The sequence below is a fragment of the Choloepus didactylus genome, chromosome 4 (genome assembly GCF_015220235.1).
Source record: "Choloepus didactylus isolate mChoDid1 chromosome 4, mChoDid1.pri, whole genome shotgun sequence".
NCBI lineage: Eukaryota > Metazoa > Chordata > Mammalia > Pilosa > Megalonychidae > Choloepus > Choloepus didactylus.
The window spans coordinates 152,286,006-152,311,473 of NC_051310.1; the positions used below are offsets into that span (position 1 = coordinate 152,286,006).

The 25,468-nt window shown below is 37.4% G+C and overlaps 1 protein-coding gene across 1 annotated transcript; it reads right to left on the reverse strand.

Annotated features, from left to right (window-relative positions):
- Nucleotides 1-17,827: 17,827 nt before the first annotated feature.
- On the reverse strand, nucleotides 17,828-18,706 carry LOC119532906 (olfactory receptor 11G2-like). Its single transcript, XM_037835145.1, has one exon. It carries the CDS (start codon nucleotides 18,704-18,706, stop codon nucleotides 17,828-17,830), a length of 879 nt encoding a protein of 292 aa, XP_037691073.1.
- Between the last annotated feature and the right edge of the window lie 6,762 nt (nucleotides 18,707-25,468).

The window sequence follows — 25,468 nt, forward strand, 5'->3', positions numbered from 1 at the left end:
TTGGAATTTTGATTGGATTTGCATTGAAACTAAATCATTATGGTAGAATTGACATCTTGACATCTTCCAATCCATGAGTATGGAATGTCTTTCCATTTATTTAGACCTTCATCAGTTTCTTTTAGCAAAGTTTTGTAGTTTTTTGTGTATAGCCCTTTGTATTCTTGATTACATTTATTCCTAGGTATTTGATTCTTTTAGTTGCAATTGTAAATTGATTTTATTTAGTTCTCCTTCTTAGATTGTTCACCATTAGTGTATAGAAACACTACTGATTTTTGCATATTGATCTTGTACCCCACCATTTTGCTGAATTTGTTTATTAGCTTTATAGCTTTTTGTAGATTTTTTTAGGATTTTCTATGTATAAGATCATGTCATATGCAAAACATGAAAGTTATACTTCTTCCTTTTCAATTTTGATGTATTTTATTTCTTTTTCTTGCCTACTTGCTCCAACTAAAACTTCCAGTACAGTGTTGAATAACAGTGGTGACAGAAGACATCCTTGTCTTCTTCCAGATCTTAGAGGGAAAGCTTTCAGTCTTTAACCATTGAGCATGTTGTTAGCAGTGGGTTTTTCATATATGCCTTCATCACATTGAGGAAATTTCCTTGTATTCCTATTATTCTAAATGTTTTTATCAAGAAAGGATGCTGGATTTTGTCTAAATGCCTTTTCTGCATCAAGTAAAACAAATGTTTTTTTTCTCTTTGCTCTGTTCATGTGGTGTATTGCATTAATTACTTTTCTTATATTGACTCATTCTTGCATACATGAGATAAATCCCACTTGCTCTTTGTCTATAATGCTTCTAATATGGTGTTGGATTTGGTTTGCTAGTATTTTATTGAGGATATTTGCATTTTATTTATAAGATATATTGGTCTGCAATTATTTTCTTGTAGAATCTTTATCTGGCTTTGGCATTAGAGTGTTGTTGACCTCATAAATCAGTTAGGTAGTGTTTCTTCTTCAATTTTTTGGAAGAGTCTGAGCAGGATTGGTGTTAATTCTTGGAATTGGTTGACTTCATCTGTGAAGACATCTGGTCTTGGACTTTTCCTTGCTGGGAGTTTCTGATGACTGAGCTATTTCTTTATTTATAAGTGTTCTGTTGAGATCTTATATTTTTTCTATATTCAGTGTATGTTGTTTGTGTGTTCCTAGGAATTTTCCCATTTCATCTATGTTGCCAAGTTTGTTGGCATACAGTTAGCCATAGTACCACCTTATGATCCTCCTCAGTTCTGTGGGGTTAATACTAATGATCCCTTCTCATTTCTCATTTTATTTATTTGTACCCTTTCTCTCCCTCTCTCTCTCTCTCTCTCTCTCTCTCTCTCTCTCTCTCTCTCTCTCTCTCTCTCTCTCTCTCTGTTTTTATCAGTGTAGCTAAAGGTTTGTCAGTTTTATTTATCTTTTTGAAGAATCAAGTTTTGTTTTTTTTAACATTCTCTCTTTCCTTGTTCTCTGTTTCATTGATTTCTGTTCCCATCTTTGTTATTTCTTTCCTTCTGCTTGTTTTGGGTTCAGTTTGCTGTTCTTTTTCTAGTTCCTTCAGATGTGCAGTTAGGTCTTTGATTTTAGCTCTTTCTTCATTTTTAATGTAAGCATTTAAGGCTATGAATATCCCTCCTAGCACTACCTTTGTTGCATCCCATGAGTTTTCATATGTTGCATTTTCATTTTCATTTTTTTCAACATACTGATTTCTCTTGTGATTTCTTCACTGACCCATTGATTATTTAAAAGTATGTTATTTTACTTCCAAGTGTTTGTGGAGTTTCTAGTTCTCTGCCTTTTTTTGATTTCTTTCAAAAATCATTTTTTAGCTTCATTGCTTTGTCAAGTCCTTTGAGACTTGTTTTTGACCCATTAGGTGGTCTGTCTGCGGAACCATTCAGGTGCACTTGAGAAGAATGTGGGTTCTGCCATTTGAGGGTGAAATGTTCTCTCTATATTTGTTAGATCTACCTTATTTATCATGTGATTCAAGTTCCCTTTTTCCCTATTGATCATCTGTCTAGGTGAACTATCTATTGATGAAAGTGTGTATATTGAAATCTTCAACAAATTTGTAGAGGTATCTATTTCTCCCTTCAGCTTTGCTAATGTTTGCTTCATGTACTTTGGGGCACTGAGTTGAGGTGCATAATATATATATTTATATATATATATATAAAGTTATGGATTCACCCTTTTGTTAATATATTATATCCTTTGTCTCATAACAGCTTTTGCCTTAAAGTTGATATTGCTCTCTTTTGGTTACTATTTTCATGGGTTGTCTTTTTCCATGCTGTCACTTCCAACCTATTTGTGTCTTCAGGTCTAAGTCTCTTGTAAATAACAAATGGTTGGATCATACTTTTTTTAATCCTTTCTACCAATCTGTGTCTTTTGATTGGGATTTCAATCCATTAACATTCAGTGTTATTAGTGTAAAGGCAGTACTGACTTCAGTCATTTTGTCCTTTGGTTTTTGCATGTCATCTCTTTTTTGTCTCTTTTTTCCTTTAATGCAAACTTCTTTTGTGTATAGTCGATGTTTTGTGATATCTGTTTGATCCCTTTCTCATTTCCATTTCTGCATATTTTTAATATACTTTCTTTGTGGTTACTATGGGGATTGTATTATATAACCTTAGTCTATAACCTACTAATTTGTAAAGATACTATTCCAGTTTGCTAATACTACTGTTAAGCAAAATACCAGAAATGGATTGGCTTTTATGAAGGGGATTTATTAGGTTACAAATTTAGAGTTCTAAGGTCATAAAAGTATCTAAACTAAGGCATCAACTAGAGGATACCTTCACTGAAGAATGTCCAGTGAAATCCGGAACATCTCTGTCAGCTGGGAAGGCATATGACTGGCATCTGCTAGTCCTTTGCTCCTAGGTTGTGTTTCAAAATGGCTTTCTCTAAAATGTCTCTCTCAGCTGCTCTTGGGGCATTTTGTCCTCTCTTAGCTTCTCTGGAGCAAACTGGGCTAGGATCTCAAGGTGTCCATCAATGTCTGGGTCTGAGACATCTCTTTTAAAGGACTCCAGTAAAGTAATCAAGACCCATGCTGAATGGGTGGGGCCACACCTCCATGGAAATAATCTAATCAAAAATATTACCTACAGTTGGGTGAGTCACATCTCCATGGAAACAGCCTAATCAAAATATACCACAAGATTGGATTAAAACATGGCTTTTGGGAGGATATAATATATCCAAACTGGCATGGCCAGAACACCTCTGTCAGCTGAGAAGGTACGTGGCTGGCATCTGCTGGTCCTAGGGCTGGTTTTTGGCAATGAATTCTGTCAGTTTCTGTTTACCTGTGAATGTTTCAAACTCTCCTACATTTCTGAATGACAGTTGGGCTGGATAAAGAATTCTTGGCTCACTGTTTTTCTCTTCCTTTTCAGTACGTTAAATATTTCATACCAGTGCTGTCTTGCTTCCATGGTTTCTGATAAGTGATTGGAACTTAGTCTATTGAAGATTACTTATATGTGACAAATTACTTTTATTTTGCTGCTTTTGATATTCTGATTATATGTGTCTTAAAGTATGACTGTTAGGGTTTATCATGTTTGCTGTATGCTGAGTTTCTTGGAAATGTTTATTTATGTCTTTCGTAAGAGTTCAGAAATTTTCAGGCTTTATTTTCTCAAATTTCCATTGTGCCCTTTTCCTTTCTCTTTTCCTTCTGGGACTCCCAGGATCCATATATTGGTATACTTCATGCTGTCACATGTGTCCCCTAGACACTGCTTATTTTTTTCTACTTTTTTCCTCTATCTCTTCTTCTGACTCTATGACTTCAATTGTCTTGTCTTTTATTTCCATTGCTGTCTCTTACTCAGTGTCCCCTTTTCATCATACTTGTTGGTCCTGGGTCCTGTCCTTATAGCAGTTTAGTTTTCCCCTTTTTGTGTGAGACATTTTTGCCACAGGGAACTTCCCCATTAGGGTTTTCCACCCCAGAGAGCCAGACTGGTTCAATGTTCATAAAGGCCCATTTCCATTTTGGTGGTGACTCTTGAGCTGCTTGGGACTGAGTGAGGGGGTGAGATCTGGACTAGCAGGTTCAAGTCATAGATGTCCTACCCTTTCTTTGTGCTCTTTTGTTCCCTTTACCCTTGATTCAGGAATAGAGGAGTCCTTCTCCAATCTCAATCATCCTCCAGATTTCCAAGCAAGTTGGTCTTTATTTTTTTTACATTGCTTTGTTCCACTGCCTAAGGTACTTTCCTTTCATTTGAAGAACTCTGTTTAGCATTGCTTGTAGGGCATGTCTAGTGGTGATGACCTCCCTCAGCTTTTGTTTATCTAGGGATGTCTTATTCTCTCCCTCATATTTGAAAGAAAATCTCACTGGATATAAAATTTTTGGTTGGCAGTGGTTTTCTTTCAGCACTTTAAGTATTTCAACCCTCTGTCTTTTTGCTTCCATGGTTTCTGATAAGAAATTGGCACCCAATCTAATTGGAATTCCCTTGTGCATAGCATATTGTTTTTTTGTTGTAGGTTTCACAACTCTCTCCTTGTTCTTTGCATTCAACAGTTTGATCAGTATGTGGGGTATGTTTCTGTTCAAGTTTTTCCTGTTTGGTATTCTCTGGGCTTCTTGGTGTGCAAGTTCTTGTCTTTTGCTAAGTTTGGGACATTTCCTCTCATTGTTTCTTTGAATATTCTTTTTGGCCCTTTCCCTCTCTTCTCTTTCTGGGACTCCCAAAATGTGTATATTGGTACACTTGGTGTCCCACAGGTATCTTAGGCTATTTTAGCTTTTATAATTCTTTTTTCTTTTCTTTTCTTCAGCCTGCCTCATTTCAATTGTCTTGTGTTTGAGTTTACTGATTCTTTCTTCTGCCAGGTCCAGTTTGGTTTTGAAACCTTCCTGGGAATTTTTCATTTCAGTTGTTTTGGTCTTCAATTCCAGTGTTTATGTTTGTTCCCTTTTCAAAATTTCTGTTTATTGATATTCTGATTTTGTTCATTCACTGTTTTCATGATATCCTTTATTTTTTTCTCCATATTTTCCTTCATCTCTTTTAACATATTGAAGAGAATTTTTAAAGTCTTTTTTTAATATGTCCACAGTATTTTCTTTTTTGGTTTCTGAATTTTTCTCTTGCTTTTTGGATGGATCATCATTTCCTTTTTCTTTATTTTCTTGTAATCTTTTTTTTCACACTTTATATTTTCATATTTTTTAATGCTAACTTTGGGATTTATTCCCTGAGATGTCTGTTTCTTGAGTTTATATCCAGTCAGCTAGTGACATGACAGATTTTCTTAGTGTCAGGAGCTAGCAAAACTAAGCAGACCTAAGCAAAACACACCTTTCACAGTCTTTGCAAATTGTCTTTCCATTGTCTGGTGTTCTCCTTCAGAATTCAGCCCTCCTATCAAGAAGGTCAGTTCAAGGCAAATGCAAAGTTCAGTCTCTTCCCTGTTTTTTCTGGGCCTGCATCTTTTCCTAGGCTTGTGCTTGCTAGTGGCCTTTGGAGTTCTCCTGTTTACAGGAATTGGAATGTTGCCTCTACTCTCCAGGAAATAGAACTTCCTCTTCTGGATGCTTCTCTGCAGGACTTAAAGCAGGTAAGCCTTTGCCCCAGGCGACCTGACTCAATTGCGTCTAACTCTGTTTTCACAGCTTCAAGCTGCTTTCATCTGGGTGGCAAATTTTGGGAAGAGGGGCACATTGGAGAGGAGTTTCCCAGCTGAAACAAACCCAGGCACCCACAAAGGGAGAACTGGCTGGCTCCAAATTACCCTGGAGAGGGGATGAGGAGTGGGCAGGAAGTGGGGCTGGAGTTTCCACCATGGCTCCCCTAAGTTGTGCTTCTATGTTGTCACCTGCCAGGAAATGCAGCCTGTCAACTGTCCACAGCTCTGAGGAAGTGTGCCAACTTCAAGTCTCCTCTGCTGCCCTTTCCAAAGGTGGGTTGAGATAATGTTCACCTTGAGCTGGGTTTGCAGTGATCTGAAGTAGTCAAAAGCAGTGATCAGTGCTTGGACCATACACTCTAGTCTTGGGTAACTCAGATTTTATGTCCCACTTTTGCACTAGCAAGCTGCACCAGTACCTCACTGTTGGCTGCTGTGAGGTTGGGGGTTGGGTGGCAGTTGCTGCCTCAGAGAGTGTAGTTCAGTGACCACAATTTACCAGCTTCTTCATCCTGCTCTTTCCTGGATGCTGCACACTGGTCTACTGGACTCCGGAGATTTGGAATCATTGATTCACACAGTACTGCCTATTTAAATGTTGTTCTGGTGAAGGGATTGATTCCTGGAGCTTTCCAATCCTCCATCTTCCCACAATCCTTTCAATAAAAATCTGTTTTAAATTATGCAATTATGACTACATGTCATCATAGAAAAACTTTAAAACTCCCTCAGGTCTGGGCTAACTACAAACTACTTGCATCCAAGGTCATACCTTATGCTGTAATTTAGGAAGAAACTAAGCTAAAACAATTATCAATTGTAATGGCTCTAATTCTGCCTACCAATCATGTAAATTTACTTCTACAACATATTCCTCCCCATTTTTAGCACTCTGATTTTATGTTTTCATCATCCCATTAATGGTCAAGCTCTCCACCTATTCACTGGACCCCAGCCCTTCACACAACCTCTGCACTTTTCTTCTCTACTGGGTCTTTTGACAAAGTTTATAAAGTTGCTGAAAATCTTCTATCCTAAGAGATGGAGAAAGAGAAAGAGAGAGAGGGGTGGGAGAGAAAGGTGGGGGGCTGTAGATACACAGGGAAAGTCGGTATGTGTTAGCTTTACTCAAGGCCGCTACCATAGGCATTTGTGGCTTGATTCTTCCAGCACTTCTGGGAAGGCTGCAGATGTGTCCCAGAATAGCCCATCTATCCATGGCACAGGAGGCTGACATTTATCCACTGGATCCTGTCTTCCATTCGAGAGTAGCTGCATGGGTCATTAACCACCTCTTATTATGGTTACATTTCAACTCAATATGAGAAGTTCCTAATGCTTTGGAGAAAGCCCACAGGTAGAAAGTGATGATACATTTGGCACATTTGAAGTGGGACACCCGCACCATGAATTCAAACTTGTGTATAACTGTCCAAGGCAGATGATTACAGATGGTTGAGTTGATGTGATGTTGATGCCAACATCTTCTACTGCAGCCTACCTCTTTTACTTCTTATATCTGCTTATGACCCATCTTTTGCCCACTTTGTTGGTATGTTTTCAAGAATGTGAATTGCAACAATTTTTAAAATTATTTTTTAGTCTGAGGGTTAGTGAAACAAGTTACAGCTTCTGTAGCTGAATGTGCTCATGAAGGTCTAATCAATATTCATCATCTTTTGCCTCCAGCAGCCGTTCTAGGTTTCTCTCTCCTTTGGCCAGATCTTCCGATGGTCTAGGTTGCTTGCCTGATGTTGTTAACTAGATGTTCACCCTTGAGGGTCTGTGTCCTTGGTTGCCTTTCCCTTTTCAGACTATGTTTACAGCTGTAAACATCTGTTTACTATTAAACTTGGCATGGAATGAAGTTTTATGGAGACAGAATATTATGAAGTTTTTATGGAGACAGAATATTAAATCCCCCAAGTCTAAGATGTGATCCTGCCTGACTCCACCATGTAGCAAAAGCTCTTGCTCTCATAATCATCAGGATCGATAGCTCTGTTATACCAACATAATAACGTCTTTCTTTGACTGCTGGTTTATCAGTGAGCGGAGGCCAAGCAGTAGGTGGCAGTTACAGCATTATGTTCCATGGAAATCTACTGGATTTCTTTGTAGAAGTCTCAGCCTCAGTGGCAACAGTGGCTTCTAATCCATTAGAGACAAAGTTGAGGAGGCAGTAGGCACAAATTCTGCACGTGGGCCACTGAGAGTGATGACAGTAAAGGCTAATCTTACTGACCGGTGTGTTTTAGCCTTTGGGAACATAGCTGCTACGTACATATCACTTCCTTTAGGATGGAGCCCCATTTTAACAAGGTGCTATATTTATGCTGATGCCTTAGCTAAGTTTTTAATAGACTCATTCTAGTGTTTTATTGGTCTGGCACATTCCTAGTGATGTGGTGTATAGTTGAACCAGTGGGTCCCATTATCATGTGCTCATTTTTACATCTCCAACTGTAAAATGGGTCCTTGGTCTGAGTATATGATACATCGGGCTCCACATCAGTAATTCAGGCACTTCTTAGTCCTAGGACAGTGATGCTGGTAGGAGCACTGCAGGAGTGGAAGAACGATCTACATCTAGAATAAGTGGCAGGTTCAGAAAGGATAAATCATTATTTATCCATAGTGGCAGAGGGTTTGATGTAAGCAACTTGCCACCAGGTGGTTTCCTTGTCCCCTCAGTGAGTGATATCACGTAGAGGGGTCAGCATCAGCCTCTGCAGCTCTCAATAGCTAGGTCAGCTCTGGTAGGAGGACTGTGATTTTTTGTCTCATAGACTGAATTCTGCCACTTTGGCTCCTCCATTTGTGGGCATGTTGTGCAAGCACTGGAGTGACAGAGGATAGAGGCTGCCTGACATGCTGTATTAAATCATTTTATTTATCTGTTTTATTCACTGTTCACTATGGTGAACATTGATAGTATACACAAAGATTTTCATGCTTTGTGCTTATTCCCATAGTTCAAACCATATACCTCTTCCCCAGATGTATACATTATATATATGTATATATTTTAAAGTTGTACTTTTTTTAATTAGAAAAGATGCATGTTTACAGAAAAATAATGCAAAAAGTAAAGGAACCCCATGCATTGCTGTGGGAAATTTGTTACAATTGAAGATAGCACTTTTTTTTGTAATTCTATTTTTATAGTAGTTACATTTGTTGCAATTGATGAAAGATTATTAAATTAGTACTATTACAATTGTCCAGTTTACACAGGAGTATTTTTCCCCCATTCCTGACTTATTATTATTACTTTTATTTTCATGCATGTCTTTATTTTATTACTCAACTACCCATACACAGGATAAAGGGAGAGTCAGTCACAAGATCTTTACAATCACATGGTCACATGATAAAAGCTATATAGTTATACAATCATTAACAAAGATCAGTTCTACTGGATTATAGTTCAGCAATTTCAGGTATTTCCTTCTGGCTATTCTAACACACCAGAAACTAAAAAAAAAGAAAATCTATATAATGATTCAGTAGCCACAATCATTTGTCAAATCCCAATTACTCAGTAGCACCTCTTCTCTCTCATTTGATCATTCTATTAATCTTCAGGAATATCTGAGCACTGACCATTTTAGGTTCTTTGTGCTGGAAAGGGGTGTCACCCTTCTGGGGTAGAGGAATGGAACTGGTTGGTATTTTTGCAGACGCTGGTACCTGTGGGTTTCCGGGCTTATCTGGTATAGGAACAATCTGGAGGCTTTAAGTTTCTGAAAAAATAAACTTACTAAGTAAAATATTTATAGAATCTTAGGTACAGCCCAGGGTAATCTTTAGGATTTTCAGGAATACTGTTGGTTGGGGCTTGGCATACTGTAGCAATTTGCAATGTCTGGTTGAAGCTTGCATAAAAGTAACCTCCAGAATGATCTCTCCCCTCTATTTGAAATCTCTTAGCCACTGAAACTTTATTTTATTTTATTTCTTTCCCCTATCTTCATCAAGAAGGCATTCTTTATCCCATGATATGAGGGCCAGGCTCATGCCTGGGAGTCATGTCCCACATTTTCAGGGAGAATTACACCTATGGGGGTGATGTCCCATATAGGGTAGAGGGTTGTGAGTTTATTTGCACAGTGGACTTAGGGAGAGTGGCCACATCTGAGCAACACAAGACATTCTCTAGGGATGACAGGCATAATTATAAGTAGACTTAGCTTTGCCATTGCAGAAATAGGTTTCATAAGGGCGCACCTCATGTTCAAGGGCATGGCTTATTAAACTGAGAGTCTGTAATGTTTGAGAGAATATCAGGAATGCAGGTAGGGAAGTTTAATAGCTAAACTTTTTTTTCTCCAGTCCCTCAAATTTGTGAATAGCTTTTTTATTTTCTGTCCAAAATATTCAAGAATGTATCAGAGTATTGCATTAAACTGCATAGAGTAACAGGATCTCATTCTGTATTCTAGGTTCCATGTAATTAGGTTGTTTCAATACACTGGCCTGGGAGGTTAGATTAGATAATGCACTACAGAATATTTATATTTTGGACAAAATAAACATGTCTTCCTTTTGGTCTCATGCAGAAGTTGAAGTTTTAAAATGCAGACAATATCATCCTTTACCCTGCATTCTGATTTACCTTAGTCCTAACCAGATCCACATCATTCATATCTATAATTGAAGTCTGACCTCTTTCTCAGCTTTCTTTAACAGTTGCTGTATAAAATAATGTTTTCACAGCTGCAGAATTCTAAACTCTCAGTCTCAGGTGTCACATGGATGCCTAAATTTCCAGAGAACTACCAGGTTATATACAAAGAGAACAGCATCTCAGAATTTAGAAATAGCAGTTAAAACTCAGGAATAAAAGTGGCTGCTGTAAGAGTTTACAATCTAGGAACCTTTACAATAAGACTTATTGAATATTCTGTACTCCTTAATCAGCAATTGACCAGTCCCTGGCCACTTTCTATCTCCTATTAACCTATGCTCACAAATTCAATTCTCAGAGTTTGCTCATTATAGCTAGTTTATATAAGTGAGACCATACAGTATCTGTCCTTTTATTTCTGGCTTATTTCACTTGACATAATGTCCTCAAGGTTCATTCAGCTAGTTGCATGCATCATGACTTCATTCTTTCTGGAGGTGCAAAATGTTCCATTGTATGTATACACCACAGTTCATCCTTCCGTTCATCAGTCGATGTATCCTTAGGCCGCCTCCTTCCATTCAATCATGAAAAATGCCACCATAAATACCAGTGTGCAAATGTCTATTCATGTAGATCTTCCAAGTATATACCAAATAACAGGGTTGCAGGATCATATAGCAACTTAGCCTCCTGCGAAACTACCAAAGCCCTCCACTTTCTACTTCCCTACCAATAGGGAATTGTGTATCTCTATATATATATCTTTTCCAGCACTTGTATCTTTCTGTTTATTTTTAAAACAGTGTTATTCACACATCATACTATTCATCCTAAGTGTGTAATCAATGGCTCCTGGTGCAATCACGTAGTTATGCATTCACCACCACAATCTACATGTGAAAATTTCCATTTTCTTCCGCAAAGAAAGAAGAGAAAGAAAAAAAGGAGAAAAAATAAAGAGAATCCTATACCCTTCTCTTTTATCCCTTTCTGTTGACATTTAGCTTTAGTATATAGCTTTCATTACAAATAATGGAAGAATATTATAACACTGCTGTTGATTATAGACCATAGTTTGGATTTATTGTATTTTTTCCATATATCATCCCATTGTTAACATCTTATAATGTTGACATTCACTTGTTCTCCCTCATGTGAAAACTTCTTTTATTTCTACATTTAATCACCATCTTTTTCCACTCTAAGTTTTGCTAAGTTATAAAGCCCCAGTTTTTAAACTGCTGTCTTTCCTTCTGGTGTCATGCATGCCCCCAGCCTTCCTCTTCCAACCATACTCACACTCAGCTTTGTTCATTACACTTACAATATTGTGCTACTATCACACAGTATTGTGCTGTCCATTTCTGGATCTTTACAATCAATTTTGTTGAACATTCTATGCTCCATCAGCATCAAATGCCCGATCTCTACCCTCTTTCTATCTACGTGTAACCTGTGTTCTCAACTCCAACTCTCAGAATTTGCTCATTAAATTTAGTTCATATTAGTGACACCATACAGTATTTGTCCTTTTGTTTCTGGCTTATTTCACTCAGAATAGTGCCCTCAAGTTTCATCCACATTGTTGCATACATAATGATATTCCATCTGACAGCTATGTATCACCAGATATTTTCAGTGCAATTTTATTGAGATATATTCACACACCATATAATCCATGCAAAGTATACAATCAATGGCTCACAATATCATCATATAGTTGCACATTCATTGCCACAATCGATTTTACAACATTCTCATCACTCCAAAATAAGGAAAACAAAATAAAAATAAAAAAGAATACCCAAAACATCCCATACCCCTTTTCCCCCTCTTATTTATATACTTTTGACTTTTATTTCTCATCTGTCCATATACTAGGTAAAGGTAGTGGCAGTCATGAGGTTCTCACAATCACATGGTCACATGACAAATGTTATATAGTTATACAATTATCATCAAGAATTACGGCTACTGGATTACAACTCAACAGATTCAGATATTACCTTCTAGCTATTCTAATACAATAGAAACTAAAAAGCATATCTATATAATGCATAAGAATAACCTCCAGAATGACCCCTGGACTGTATTTGAAGTCTCTTAGTGACTGAAACTAGATTTTGTTTCATTTATTTTCCCCCTTTTGTTAAGAAGGCATTCTTAGTCACATAATGCCAGGGCCAGGCAATTCCCTGTGAGTCAGGTCTCACATTGCCAGGGAGACTTACACCCCTGGGAGTCATGTCTCGAGCAGGGGGAGGGGTGAGTTTATTTGCAGAGCTGTGTGAGAGAGAGAGAGGCTTCAACTGAGCAACAACAGAGGTTCTTTAGGGAAGACTTTCAGGCATAAATGTAAGTAGGGCTAGCTTCTCCTTTGCAGGAATAAGATTCATAAATGCAAGCTCCAAGATAGAGGGCTTGACTTATTAAATTGTGAGTCCTAATGCTTGCAAGAATGTCAGGAATTCCCGAGGCAGGGAGGTTTAATATTTCCACAATTTTCCCCAGTCCCTGAAGGGGACTTTGCAAATTCTTTTTAATTTTCTGCCCAAAATACTCTGGGATGTATTGAAGTATTACAATTACCTGTACAGAATAACAACAGTCATCTCCCTACTCTAGGTTCCATGTAATTATTATTTTTAAGTAAACTGACCATACAGGTTGAATTAGATAGTGTGCTACAGAGAATATAAATTTTGTACCAAGTTAAAATCTCTTAAATAACAGAATGCAGGAATAGATGTGACTGCTGTGAGAGTGTACAAGCCTTATTGAATATTCTGTACTCCTACATCATCTATTGTCCAATCCCTGCCCACATTCTATCCCCTGATAACCTATGCCCTTGAATTCAATTCTCAGCATTTGCTCATTAAAGTTAGTTTATATTAGTGAGGGATTAGAATATCTGTCCTTTCATTTCTGGCTTATTCACTCAACAGAATGTCCTCAAGGTTTATTTACATAGTTGCATGCTAGTTGCATGCTTCACAACTTCATTCCTCTTTGCAGTCACTCAATATTCCATTGCATGTAGACACCACAATTTGAACTTCTGTTCACCCATCAAAGTACCCTTAGGCCACTTCTATCCATTGTGAATATTGCCACCATAATCCCCAGTGTGCAAATTCCTATTCATGTCCCTACTTTTGTTTCTTCCAAATAAATAACAAATAACAGGGTTGCAGGAGCATTTGTCATATAGTCTCCTCTGGAACCACCACATCGCCCTCAGATGGCTTGCACTGTTCTACTTCCCTACAAACAGGAAATAGGAATAATTCTCTCTCCACATCTTCTCCAGCACTTGTATCTTTCTGTTCATTTTTTAAACAGTCTTATTCACACACCATATAATCAATATTAATTGAACAATCACATTGTTATTGATTCAGCACCACAATCTATATGAGAACATTTCCATTTCTTCCACAAAGAAAGAAGAGGAAAAAATAAAATGACAAAAAATAAAAAAAATAAAAAGGAGAAAGAAGACTTCCATGTCCCTTCTTATATCCCCCTCTATTGACATTTAGTTTTGGTATATTGCCTTTGTTACAATTAATGGAAGATATTACAATGTTACTGTTAACTATAGACCTAGTTTGCATTGATTATATTTTCCCATATGTCATCCTATTTTTATACCTTGCAATGTTTACATTCACTTGTTCTCCCTCATGTAAAAATTTTCTTATGTTTCTACATTCAGTCACCATCCTTGTCCATTCTAGGTTTTGCTAAGTTATACAGTCCCAGTTTTTATCCTGTGTCTTTCCTTCTGGTATGATACATGCCAATAGCCTTCCTCCTTCAACCATACCCACACTCAGCTTTGTTCATTGTACTTACAATATTGTGATACCATCGGATAGTATTGTCCTATCCATTTCTGGATCTTTACACTCAATCCTGTCGAGCACTCAGTACTCTTTCAGCATCACATGCTCAGTCTCTACCATCTGTGTCCTCATAACCTGTGTTCTTAAATTCAATGTTCAGAGCTTGCTCATTATGGTTAGCTCATATTAGTGAGACCATACAATATTTGTCCTTTTGTTTCTGGCCTATTTTGCTCAACATAATGTTCTCAAGTTTCATCCACATTGTTGCATGTGTCATGATTTTATTCCATCTTAAAGGTTTGTATCCCCAGATATTTTTGACTGATTTTCTAATCTTGCTTCTTCCAAGTTCCTGACAAATTAAAAAGTCCATTTGTTACAGTCCCAGGGCCATGTGTATCCTTATTTTAGACCTTTTTTCTGATCATATTAGTGGACAACCAAATTTACTGCTTTCATCTCTACTGACGGAAGAACATCCTAACCACTATGCATTATGGTCAGTCTCCTAGTGGGGCTAAGTGCAGTAGCCATCCATGTTTACATCACATGAATATATTGATTCAACTCATCTATGAATCAGGGCTATGTTCATTCTCCCTTCATCATTTCATTGTTGGTACTCCTTAAGGAGGCCCTAGGTATAAACTGAGGGAGAGGTTTTGGTGCAGCAGAAGTAGGTGATGTGTCCTCCAATCCTACCTGGACATGTCTACTAATGTACTCATTTCCAGTGCAACATGAATTGCTGCTTTCCTTAACTAAGTTTATGACTTGGTGGATTGACAGTACCCAACTCAGGATGGGAAGCTCTGCTTGCATAGTCACACTTGATTTCCTATGATAAGGTGCTAGGTTTTTTCCACACTCACCAAGGAAATCAGAATCTCCTTTTCAGACAATGAGTAATCTTGTGCAGTAAAAACATGACCTCGTTCTGGAAGTTTAGTTATGTATTCTAGAAGTCTCCTAATGATGCTTACATATGGTACATTTCTAGAATCACTCAATCTGCTAGGTCATATAGCCTGAGCAGCAGGGCAACATGGACCTACTGTAGCGGTTTCTTTTGCTATGGGTTCCACTCAAAATCAGCAGTCTTCCAAGTCAAGCACTTAATAAATGGGTCAGAGCACTATTAAAGGAGTGTGATTTTATCTATCTCTCAAATCCAAAGAGTCCCACCAAGACCTGTGCCTCTTTCTTAGTAGAAGAGATTGCAAAATGTAATAACTAGTCTGTTCCCATTTGCTAATGGTGCCTTTTCACAAAATACCAAAAATTGATTGGCTTTTATAAAAGGGGGTTTATTTGGTTACACAGTTACAGTCTTAAGGCCATGAAGTGTCCAACGTAAGGCATCAACAATTGGATACCTTCCCAGGAGGATGGCCATTGGTGTCTGCAAAACCTCTGTTAGGTGTGAAGGCATGTGGCTAGTGTCTGCTCCAGAGTTCTTGTTTCAAAATGGCTTTCTCCCATGACATTCCTCTCTTAGCTCCTGTGCATTTTTCAAAGTGTCCCTCTTGGCTATAGCCAGCTCGCTCCTTTTGTCTGAGCTTATATAGTGCTCTAGTAAACTAATCTAGGCCCATGCTAAATGGGCATGGCCACACCTCTATGGAAATTATCTAATCAGAGCAATCACCTCATTTGGGTGGGTCACATCTCCATGGAAAAACTGAAAAATAGGTTCCAACCTAATCTCTTAACATGGCAATGCTAATAACCTGCTCCAGAAGGCTGTTGTATATAATAAATGAATTAATATCTTTAAAACTTATTCAGTGAAATAGTACTTCCATGAAGTTATCTGGGGAAAAGGAAGTTATCCTGTCAAATAAAATATGATTAAAACTCCACAACTAATATGTCTATATTTGACATTAATATGCACATGATGTTATTGACGACTTCTAAGAATTGGCTTAATTTGGGGTAACAGTACTTGCTTTATTTAAATATGGAACATTTTTTACTTTCCTATTAATTTTACATGGAGTACTCCTGGAAATACACTTGGGAAACCTGGAAATAGTTTATGTAAGTGGTTTGTCTCAATGACCAGCAGCTGATAAATGATCACAGATTTATGTATTTTGAGTAGAATGTAACGTTTTGAGAGTACCTGAGGGGAGTATGTGTAAGAAATTGTTAAGAAATTGTTTATATCCTTATAAATAGTTCAATTTTTGAATAGACAAATTTGAAATTCAGATTTTGTTGTTACTATATTCCAAATTCATAAAGCATTAACTTAAGCAGAAGTTACCAAATACCTTAGATGTTTTCCATTGAGTGTCAACAATCTGAAATATGAGGTAAGAGTTTTCCTGGAATATAGAAAGACTGAGATATGAAAAGTCCTGTTCATTATTACCTAAAAATTATTACAAATGTAGAAACCACATACTTTTACAGACATTTAACAGCACATTTTATTAAGTACCACACATTTTCATCTCCTTTCTCCATTCTGCTAAAAAAGATAAATGAGTGTAGAATGAAAAAATCTAAGCACCCACAGGGAAATCAGAATTAAAATAATCACACAAACATCAACATTTTAAACCTACATTGAAGAGATTTTGAAAGAAGTTCTTAATTATTAAAATTTTTAGTTTTTGCTTTTGTAAATAATTTGTGCACACAATTGTTCAGCCAATTAGTTCATTTTGCTTCTGTGAAGTAGAACAAAGAAAACTTCTTTTATTGCTCTGGAACTCCCAGAAATCCTGCCTTGCATCCTTGGTTCTCTCTGAAAGGAAGTCCAATTACAATGGCACTTGACCTGGTGGTATACATGACCTTCTGAAGGCTGTTAATTGAATTTCTGTAAATTGCATCTCATTTTCCTATTGCCTTTCATTCTATTTTAGAGTCATCCTTGCAAAAATAAATGGCCAAAAGTTAAAATAAAATGCATAACTAAAGTTAGTTGTGATTATGTATTTTAAAGAAAAGAGGATCTTTATGAGACATTTTTGATAATACTTAAATATATCACACAGAACAAATACTGAAACAAAATACTGTACTAAGACCTCTCATTTGAGACTTGATTTGCAGCAAAATGAGTTAAGTCCTAACTAAGAACTGGTCCTTTACATTTAGTTTCTATCTCAACTTTATTCTAGTTAAACAATAGCTATTAAATTTTGAATTATTATTTCTGGTGATATGTGACCTATCAGTTAATATCCAGCCAAGGCTATTAGTCTGTTTCTTTATGATTCTTAGAGTAAAAACGTGTATTATTCTTTTGAGGTAGAGCATGAGATCATACTTGCAAGGCTGAAATTATTTCAAACAGAAATCCTCTTTTAATCAGTAACTCCCAGTAGAGGAGAATTTGCTTACAGTGTTAATCCTCAGATAAGTCTATGACCTACATTATATATTTACAGGTTGCTTCCGCTGTGAAGCTCAAGACAGACTTATTGTGCCTTTTAGAATCTGGATTATGTATAAAAGGTTCAATTTGATTCAAACAATTTTATTTTTTTAATAAGACTAACCCATCATATAGTGAGTAATATTTAAGATGAAAATGGGCTTTATTATAAAAGTTCCCTAACCAAATTTATTGAATTCTGTGAAAAAATATCTTACTCATGTCTTATTAAGGCAAGTTGTGATGGAACATGGTTCAGTATAACTTCCCATTTAGGTTTTATGGATGAGTCTTTCAGACCCAAAGACTTTCCTCAAAGCAGCCTTCATCTTCTTGTTCCTAAGGCTATAAATTAGAGGATTACAGAGAAGTGTTATTACAGAATAAAACAAGGTCACAATTTTTTGCATTTTCACTGGGTGTCCTGAACCAGGGCTAATGTGTATCACCATAACAGAACCAAAAAACAGGACCACCACAGTGAGATGAGAAGCACAATTGGAGAAAGCCTTGCGTTTGCTTGCAGCTGAGGGTATCTGTAGCACATTCAGAATCACCAGAGCATATGAGCAAAGGATGAAGAGAAAGGTGCCACTCATGAAGATAGCATTGAAAGTAGAGTAAATAAGCTGTGTCGTGTTATCTTCAGAACAGGACAGCATCATCAAAGGGACAGGATCACACATGAAATGATTGATGATATTTGGGCCACAATAAGGCAACTGTGAAATGAGAACAACTGGGGTTAGAAAGAGGATGAACCCACATGACCATGCGAACATGACGAGGCCAGTGTACAGCTCTTTAGTCATGATGCATGGATAATGCAGAGGATGGCAGATGGCAAGGTGCCTGTCAAAGGCCATCATGCAAAGGTAGAAGCCCTCATCACACCCAAAGGAGAAGAAGAAATAGAACTGTGTGAAACAGCCCACAAAGGAGATGGACTTGCTTATGGAGAGGAAGTTGGCCAACATGTTAGGGACGGTCGTGGAGATGTAACATATTTCCAGGAAAGAGAAATTCCCCAGGAAGATGTACATGGGGGTGTGAAGGCGCCGGTCCCACCGCACAGCACAGACTCTGGCTGCGTTCCCCATCAGAGTCAGAGTGTAGGCTCCTGAGAAGAGTCCGAAGAAGAGGAGCTGCATTTCTGGGCTTGAGGGAAAGCCCAGGAGGATAAAGTGACTAACGGAGTTGATAGTTGGTCCTCTGGATGCATTCATTAGTCTGGAAGTCATGGAGATGATAGTAGTTGTCAAAGTTTAATGGAGAATGTTGGTTTTTCCTAAAAACACCAAATTTCTTTACCATTTATTTGATAAACAATGAGATTTATGGTAAAGTAACAGAGTGTGATTTCACAACCGGTTTCTGGAGAAGATTATTTCATTTTAATAAGATGCACATAAATCATAAAAAGAAAAAAATCTTGATTGGGACAAACATTAAACAAGCTCAGGATGCTGGAGTACACAATAGAGGTGCAAATGTTTTCATTTTGATGCCATTTATTCTCTATTAATTTATATCTTCATCAGTTTACCATATAGTTTTTTATGATCAGCACAGTGTATGTGAAAGTTCTTTCCAAAGAATTATGTAAAGCCAATTTATTCTAATTAGTTGGAGTGGTAAAAATAACAAAGGATGTGCAATTCATATTGAGGCATTTTAAAGGCTGTGTTTCACTGTGGTCCGGAGCACAGAGAATGTTCCTCTTTGTTTTCAGGATGTTATAAAGTGATAATTAAAAGGGCATCTCTGGTTCCAGGATAAATGGTTTTTATAGGACTATACCCAATATATGTTTGGTATATAAAAAATTATTCCTCTCTATCCAGCCTGCTGGATTCAGCTCCATCAGAGGGAAAAAAACTTTGATACACTCTTACATGAATGCGGGAACTAGATTTGCAATTTGAGGGGCAACTGCCTTTAGGGAGAGCTGCTGATCACGTGACTGCACTGCTGAATGTGGCTAGACTTGACCAATTTTGCTGCAAAAAAGTTGTAAAGGAGATAAAAGTTTTTATTTGTGTGTAAGTTCCATATTACTTTCCTCATAACTGCTTTCTATGTCTGGCATTTTTTTCTCCCTTTTAAACATCCATCTGGCACTTTGAAAATACCCATCCTAGGCATTTTCTACTGGAACAATCTTGAAACATGGAATGTCTTGCTTCACTTACTCCTTGTACCTCTTCCTTAGTCTTTTAATTGTTGAATCATAGCTTAATTTTGTACATTATCCCCTTAAAACCCAATGCTTGGCTATCACATTTGACACCTAAAGTGGAAGGACTGCTATTTTTATATTCTCATTGCCTATGTGGCTATGGAGATTCTATCATGTCTGCAGGAAACCTGTCAGTGCAGCCTGTTTGCTACCCACATGGATCACATTATAGAAGCTGGCAACATAGGCTCAGTACCACCCTTTCTCAGATTATTAGAGGTTTTAGTTTGTTTGTTTTTGTCCTAGTGGACAAAGATTCTACCTTGATCTATTGTGATTGTGTAGTACAATTCATAAAGAGCTTTTTAATGATTTTTGTCCTGAAAAATTATGATTTTCTCAGTTGAGGTTGTGTTGTCTGTTCTGGGCACAGGAAGCTATGATGTGGGTGAAACTTGCCACTGCAAACAATTCTAGAAATGAAAAAGTGCATTCAAATTGAGAGTATTTAAATGGTACTCGTGTATAGATACTGAGTACAAAATATATATAAGCAAAGGGAGAGAAAACATAAGAAAATGATAGCTGATACAAGAGGCAATTTATTATAGTAAGTTTCAACAACACCCTTATTTGTGGGATGACCACAAATTATTCTGATGAATTCTTTTTCAAGGTAAAATTCACTCAGCTGCACAGGTCTTAGTGCTTATCCTATTTGTTTTTTAAATTGTTTGACTGATATTTAAAACTTTTTTTTTTTTTTTGTCCTTTATACTCTGACCTGTGTCCTAGTTCCTGAGGACTGTTTGTCAGCTATCTCAATTCACTTCTTTCACTGACTGTGAGACTCTATGAGTGGTATATCAAATCCATATCAATACTCACTCTGTTTAGGTCTCCTGTTAAAGTATTTCTTGGTGATACGAACTGCATAAAATCACAGTCCAAACAAGATTCTGTAAATGCAACAAATAAAAAGCACACAGATGATGAATGATTTTGTCATCTAAGGACTGGTTTTTCACAAAGAATGAAAACATATTAAACCAGCAAAACTGAGAGCCTGGAGAGATGAAATCATTGGAATCAGAGATTTGAAAAAAAAAAAAAAGTCATAATCTTGATAATAAATTCACCAGCAATTTATCAGTTACACATTTCACAGGAAATCCTCAGGCCTCTTTGTGAACATTAGTCAATAATATTTTAAAGAGATAAAGAAACTGGATAAAAATATTTCCTAAAACTCAGAAAACAAGAAGAAAATATTTTATGCTCCTCTCCCTGCACTTTATTCTAATCAAACATTTACATCTTGCCGGTAAATCGATTTGTGTAGAAAACCCAGCACTTGTTTCAATATGGTATGCAGTATTAACTCACTCCTTGGATGTGTGCTAAGAAAGGTCAGAGAGAGGAAATAACATATTACCCCACAGGGTGAGAAACATGTGCAGTCCTTCTGAAGAATTGGATGATGCAGTTTATAAACTGCCATGAGTTGCAAAGATTTTTTCTCCTCAGCTTCAAAGCTCATATTTATGATCAAGATGAAAGCCCAGATGAAGGTATTGGATAAATTTATTTCTTTGTATCATGGCCTTTGGAGATTTGGGACCCTCTCCCCTGATAGCTGTAATAGTATTTGTTCAACAGATGAGATCCTTTTTTGAATTTTATTGACAGTGAATTCTCTAGTGTTTCTGTTCCCTGAGGAAAAGTGCCCTTGCAGAGCTAGATTCTTCTATTTTGCTTCTAGTAACCAGGCATTGCAGAAGGTTTCTGGGGAATAAGTAAATAGTAATAGGGCTTGTCTTAATAACTACAGGGAGAAGATCTACCATGAGATTCCTCATTTCTACTCTGAAGAGAAAATGCTCTTTGTCCACCAATATTAGTTTTCAAATTTGTTGTGCAAAGACACTTTGGTTGCTTTCTTATTATAGCCTCTGGAAAAACTGCATTTTCAGTTCTACAGTGGTGTAAGGGTATTCAAGAATAACATATATCAAATGCTTAATACACACTGGGGATATGGTGATAAACAAAACAAAACAAAAAAAAATCCTGCTTAAAGCAATTCAAATTAATTGGTAGGGCAACAGAAAGCTAAAAAAAAATAGTGAAAAGTATTTTTTTTTCATATGAGTAAATGAAGCATGGGAATGAAAATGGGGCATTGAGTTGTGAGCAGTACATGTAATTATAAATAGGGTTTAAGGAAAACCTAATAGAGATGTTAACATTTGAGCCCAGACTTGAAAAAGTGAAGGAAGAAACCATGAGTGTTCTGAGAGAGTATTAGTTCAGGCAGAAGGAACAGCAAATGCTAGAATCCAGACTAGGCATGTTGTATTGGGTGAAGAGCAAGAGGCTAGTGTGCTGGAAATGGGCCAACTGGGGTGATAGACCCAGATCTATTATCTCCTGGTCCTTGTATCTCCAATTCTTCTTTGCATAATTCAGAACTTCATTTTAGTCTTCAATTCAGATTTTGGCTTTTGGAAGTTTTCCTGATTTCAATCTTAATAGGTGCACTCATGTAACCTCTTAGAATTTAATTGGCATCCCCCAAAGTAGTTTTGATTTTTCTGATCACAGTCATATTGGCTGTCTGCAATCTTGATTCTGAGCTATATTTTGAAACGCATATAGTTTCAATGATCCACAGGAATGAAAAACAGGGCAGGTGCTCTGTTTAATATAAATGATTTATTTTAAATTCCTGAGACAGATTTTAAAAATTTTCTATTTCTAATGATAGGATGCATCATAGTGTAAAGCAAGAGAATGAGTCTTCTCAAGCACTTTTTTCATGACTCTGTATTAGACAGTGCTGTATTTTTATCCTTCCAAGATGGATGCATATTCACTGCTTGTGATATAATAATTTTTTAATCAACAAATGCATTGTTGTTCACTTTTCTGGTTTCTTTCCTTCTGTTCCATAGGTTAATCCCAAGAGCACACCCTAGTAAATCTCCTACCTGTTAATTTCTATCTCAAACTCTGTTTCCTGCAGAACCCAAACTATGTCAGAGGTCTGAGAAAGCTGATGCTGTGAGATTTTTGGAGAGCACAATGAAGACTCAGTCACTAGTGGTTTGTGGAGTGCAGGTAGCCCCCGGCATGAGGTAATATCAATTGTTAAAACTTTCACCAGTGGATTGCCATTTTATACTATCAGGGCAATCAAATTGGATGCTATTGCCAAGTTTGATTGATTTCTGGAAAGAGACAAAAAGCTGACAGTGATTTATTAGCAATTAAAAGCCAATGTAGAATGTAGGGGAACTAGCAATAGAGAGCAATTAAGGAAGAGGGAACAATGATCCAAGAAGAACAGATAACCTATCGTGGGTAAATTTAACGTTCTGGGAATGCCCAGGAATGACTATGGTCTGTAAATTTCTGATGGGTATAGTAGGAACAAGTTCACAGAAATGTTGCAATATTAGGTAACTTTCTTGGGATAGAGTAGGAACATGTTGGAAGTAAAGTAGTTATCTTAGGTTAGTTGTCTTTTTCTTACTCCCTTGTTATGGTCTCTTTGAAATGTTCTTTTATTGTATGTTTTTTTTTTAATTTTTTTTAATTTTTAATTTTTCATACAGTTGATTTAAAAAAAAAAATTTAAAAAAAAACAAGGAAAAAAATATGTAGAGTCCCCTTGAGGAGCCTGTGGAGAATGCAGGGGTATTGGCCTACCCCACCTCGGTGGTTGCTAACATGACCACAGACATAGGGGACTGGTGGTTTGATGAGTTGTGCCCTCTACCACAGGATTTACCCTTGGGAAGACTGTTGCTGCAAAGGAGAAGCCAGGCCTCCCTATAATTGTGCCTAAGAGCCTCCTCCTGAATGCCTCTTTGTTGCTCAGATGTGGCCCTCTCTCTCTAGCTAAGCCAACTTGAAAGGTGAAATCACTGCCCTCCCCTCTACATGGGATCAGACACTCAGGGGAGTGACTCTCCCTGGCAACGTGGAATATGACTCCCGGGGAGGAATGTAGACCCAGCATCGTGGGATGGAGAACATCTTCTTGACCAAAAGGGGGATGTGAAAGGAAATGAAATAAGCTTCAGTGGCAGAGAGATTCCAAAAGAAGCTGAGAGGTCACTCTGGTGGGCACTCTTATGCACAATATAGACAACCCTTTTTAGGTTCTAATGAATTGGGGAAGCTGGTGGTGGATACCTGAAACTATCAAACTACAACCCAGAACCCATGAATCTCGAAGACAATTGTATAAAAATGTAGCTTATGAGGGGTGACAATGGGATTGGGAAAGCCATAAGGACCACACTCCCCTTTGTCTAGTTTATGGATGGATGAGTAGAAAAATAGGGGAAGGAAACAAACAAACAAACAGACAAAGGCACCCAGTGTTCTTTTTTACTTTAATTGCTCTTTTTCACTTTAATTATTATTCTTGTTATTTGTGTGTGTGTGGTAATGAAGGTGTCAGGGATTGATTTAGGTGATGAATGTACAACTATGTAATGGTACTGTGAACAATCGAATGTACGATTCGTTTTGTATGACTGCATGGTATGTGAATATATCTCAATAAAATGAAGATTAAAAAAAAAAGCTAATGTGACAGCTGGAAGTCCTTCTTGGTAGGCTATAGATTCTCTTTCTTCTTCAGTGGGAGGACAATAAAAGCTGAGAACCAGGTTCGTGATTCAATGTTATAGTAGCCAAGCTCCGAAAAAAGGTTAAACTCCCAAACAAGGGAGATTATGTCAAAGTCAGGCTGCTGGTTGGGAAAGAATGGGACACTGACACATAAGATGGAAACTTCTGGGTAGACGTACCCCCAAATCTTGCATATTTAGATTTTTCTCGATCAACTGAGTCTACAGAAGTAACCCTCCCCCCTCATTAAAGGCTGAATCTTTCTTTGTTTTAAGTCAATACAGAGGCCTTTCCTACATTAAAACGTGGGCTGACACTGAAGCTTGTGCTTCACCTGCTTTTTGGCCACTAAGTCATCAACTACTGTTGTAACTCCATACCAACAAGAGACTTGTTGGTCATAAGGGAGGACAACCAGCAAGAGAGAGGCTTGATACAAGGGAGGAAAGAGGCTGCAAGACCTAGAGAGCATGTACCAGCAGATGCCAAGAGAGTTCAATGAAATTGTATTCTAAAGGTACAGGTCAAAGGGAGAAATACAAGGTTGGTTAAGGGAGAGTTTATCTATTTGGGAGTACTCTTCTGGGAAAGAAGGTACAGCACTGTGGCAAGGATGCCAGTTGATGAGAACACACTTCAGGGATGGTTCCTAGAAACATGGAAAAGGTGATTGCTCTCACTAAGTGAGGTAAGAATGTCAAAATTGCTGCGAAGGAAGAAGGGATTACAACTCAGAAAATAGGCACACTAGACTGGGTATCCTATGTAAGGTCAGAAAACTTTCCAGAGGGATACATTCCAGGAGGTCCTGTTGAGAACTCTTGGACACTGTCTGAGAAGACATTGAAGGGACCTGGTGGTAAGTTGAGTCTTGGCCTAGATTCGGCTCAGAGGATGTCCACTGGGTCCATGGACCAACTGATGATTATTTCCATGTACCTACATTTATTATTGGACTAGGTATACTTTGAGGTTGGCCTAGCACACATATTGGTTCTTTATTCTTTATGGTAGGATTTCTTTATGGAAATTACCTTGTCACTTCAAGCACTTTGATAAACTTTACTCTAGAGTTGGTCTTTTGGTGTAG

Excerpts from the sequence above, each read along its gene's own strand:
- LOC119532906 (XM_037835145.1), bottom strand. The coding sequence starts at position 18,706 with ATGCAGCTCCTCTTCTTCGGACTCTTCTCAGGAGCCTACACTCTGACT.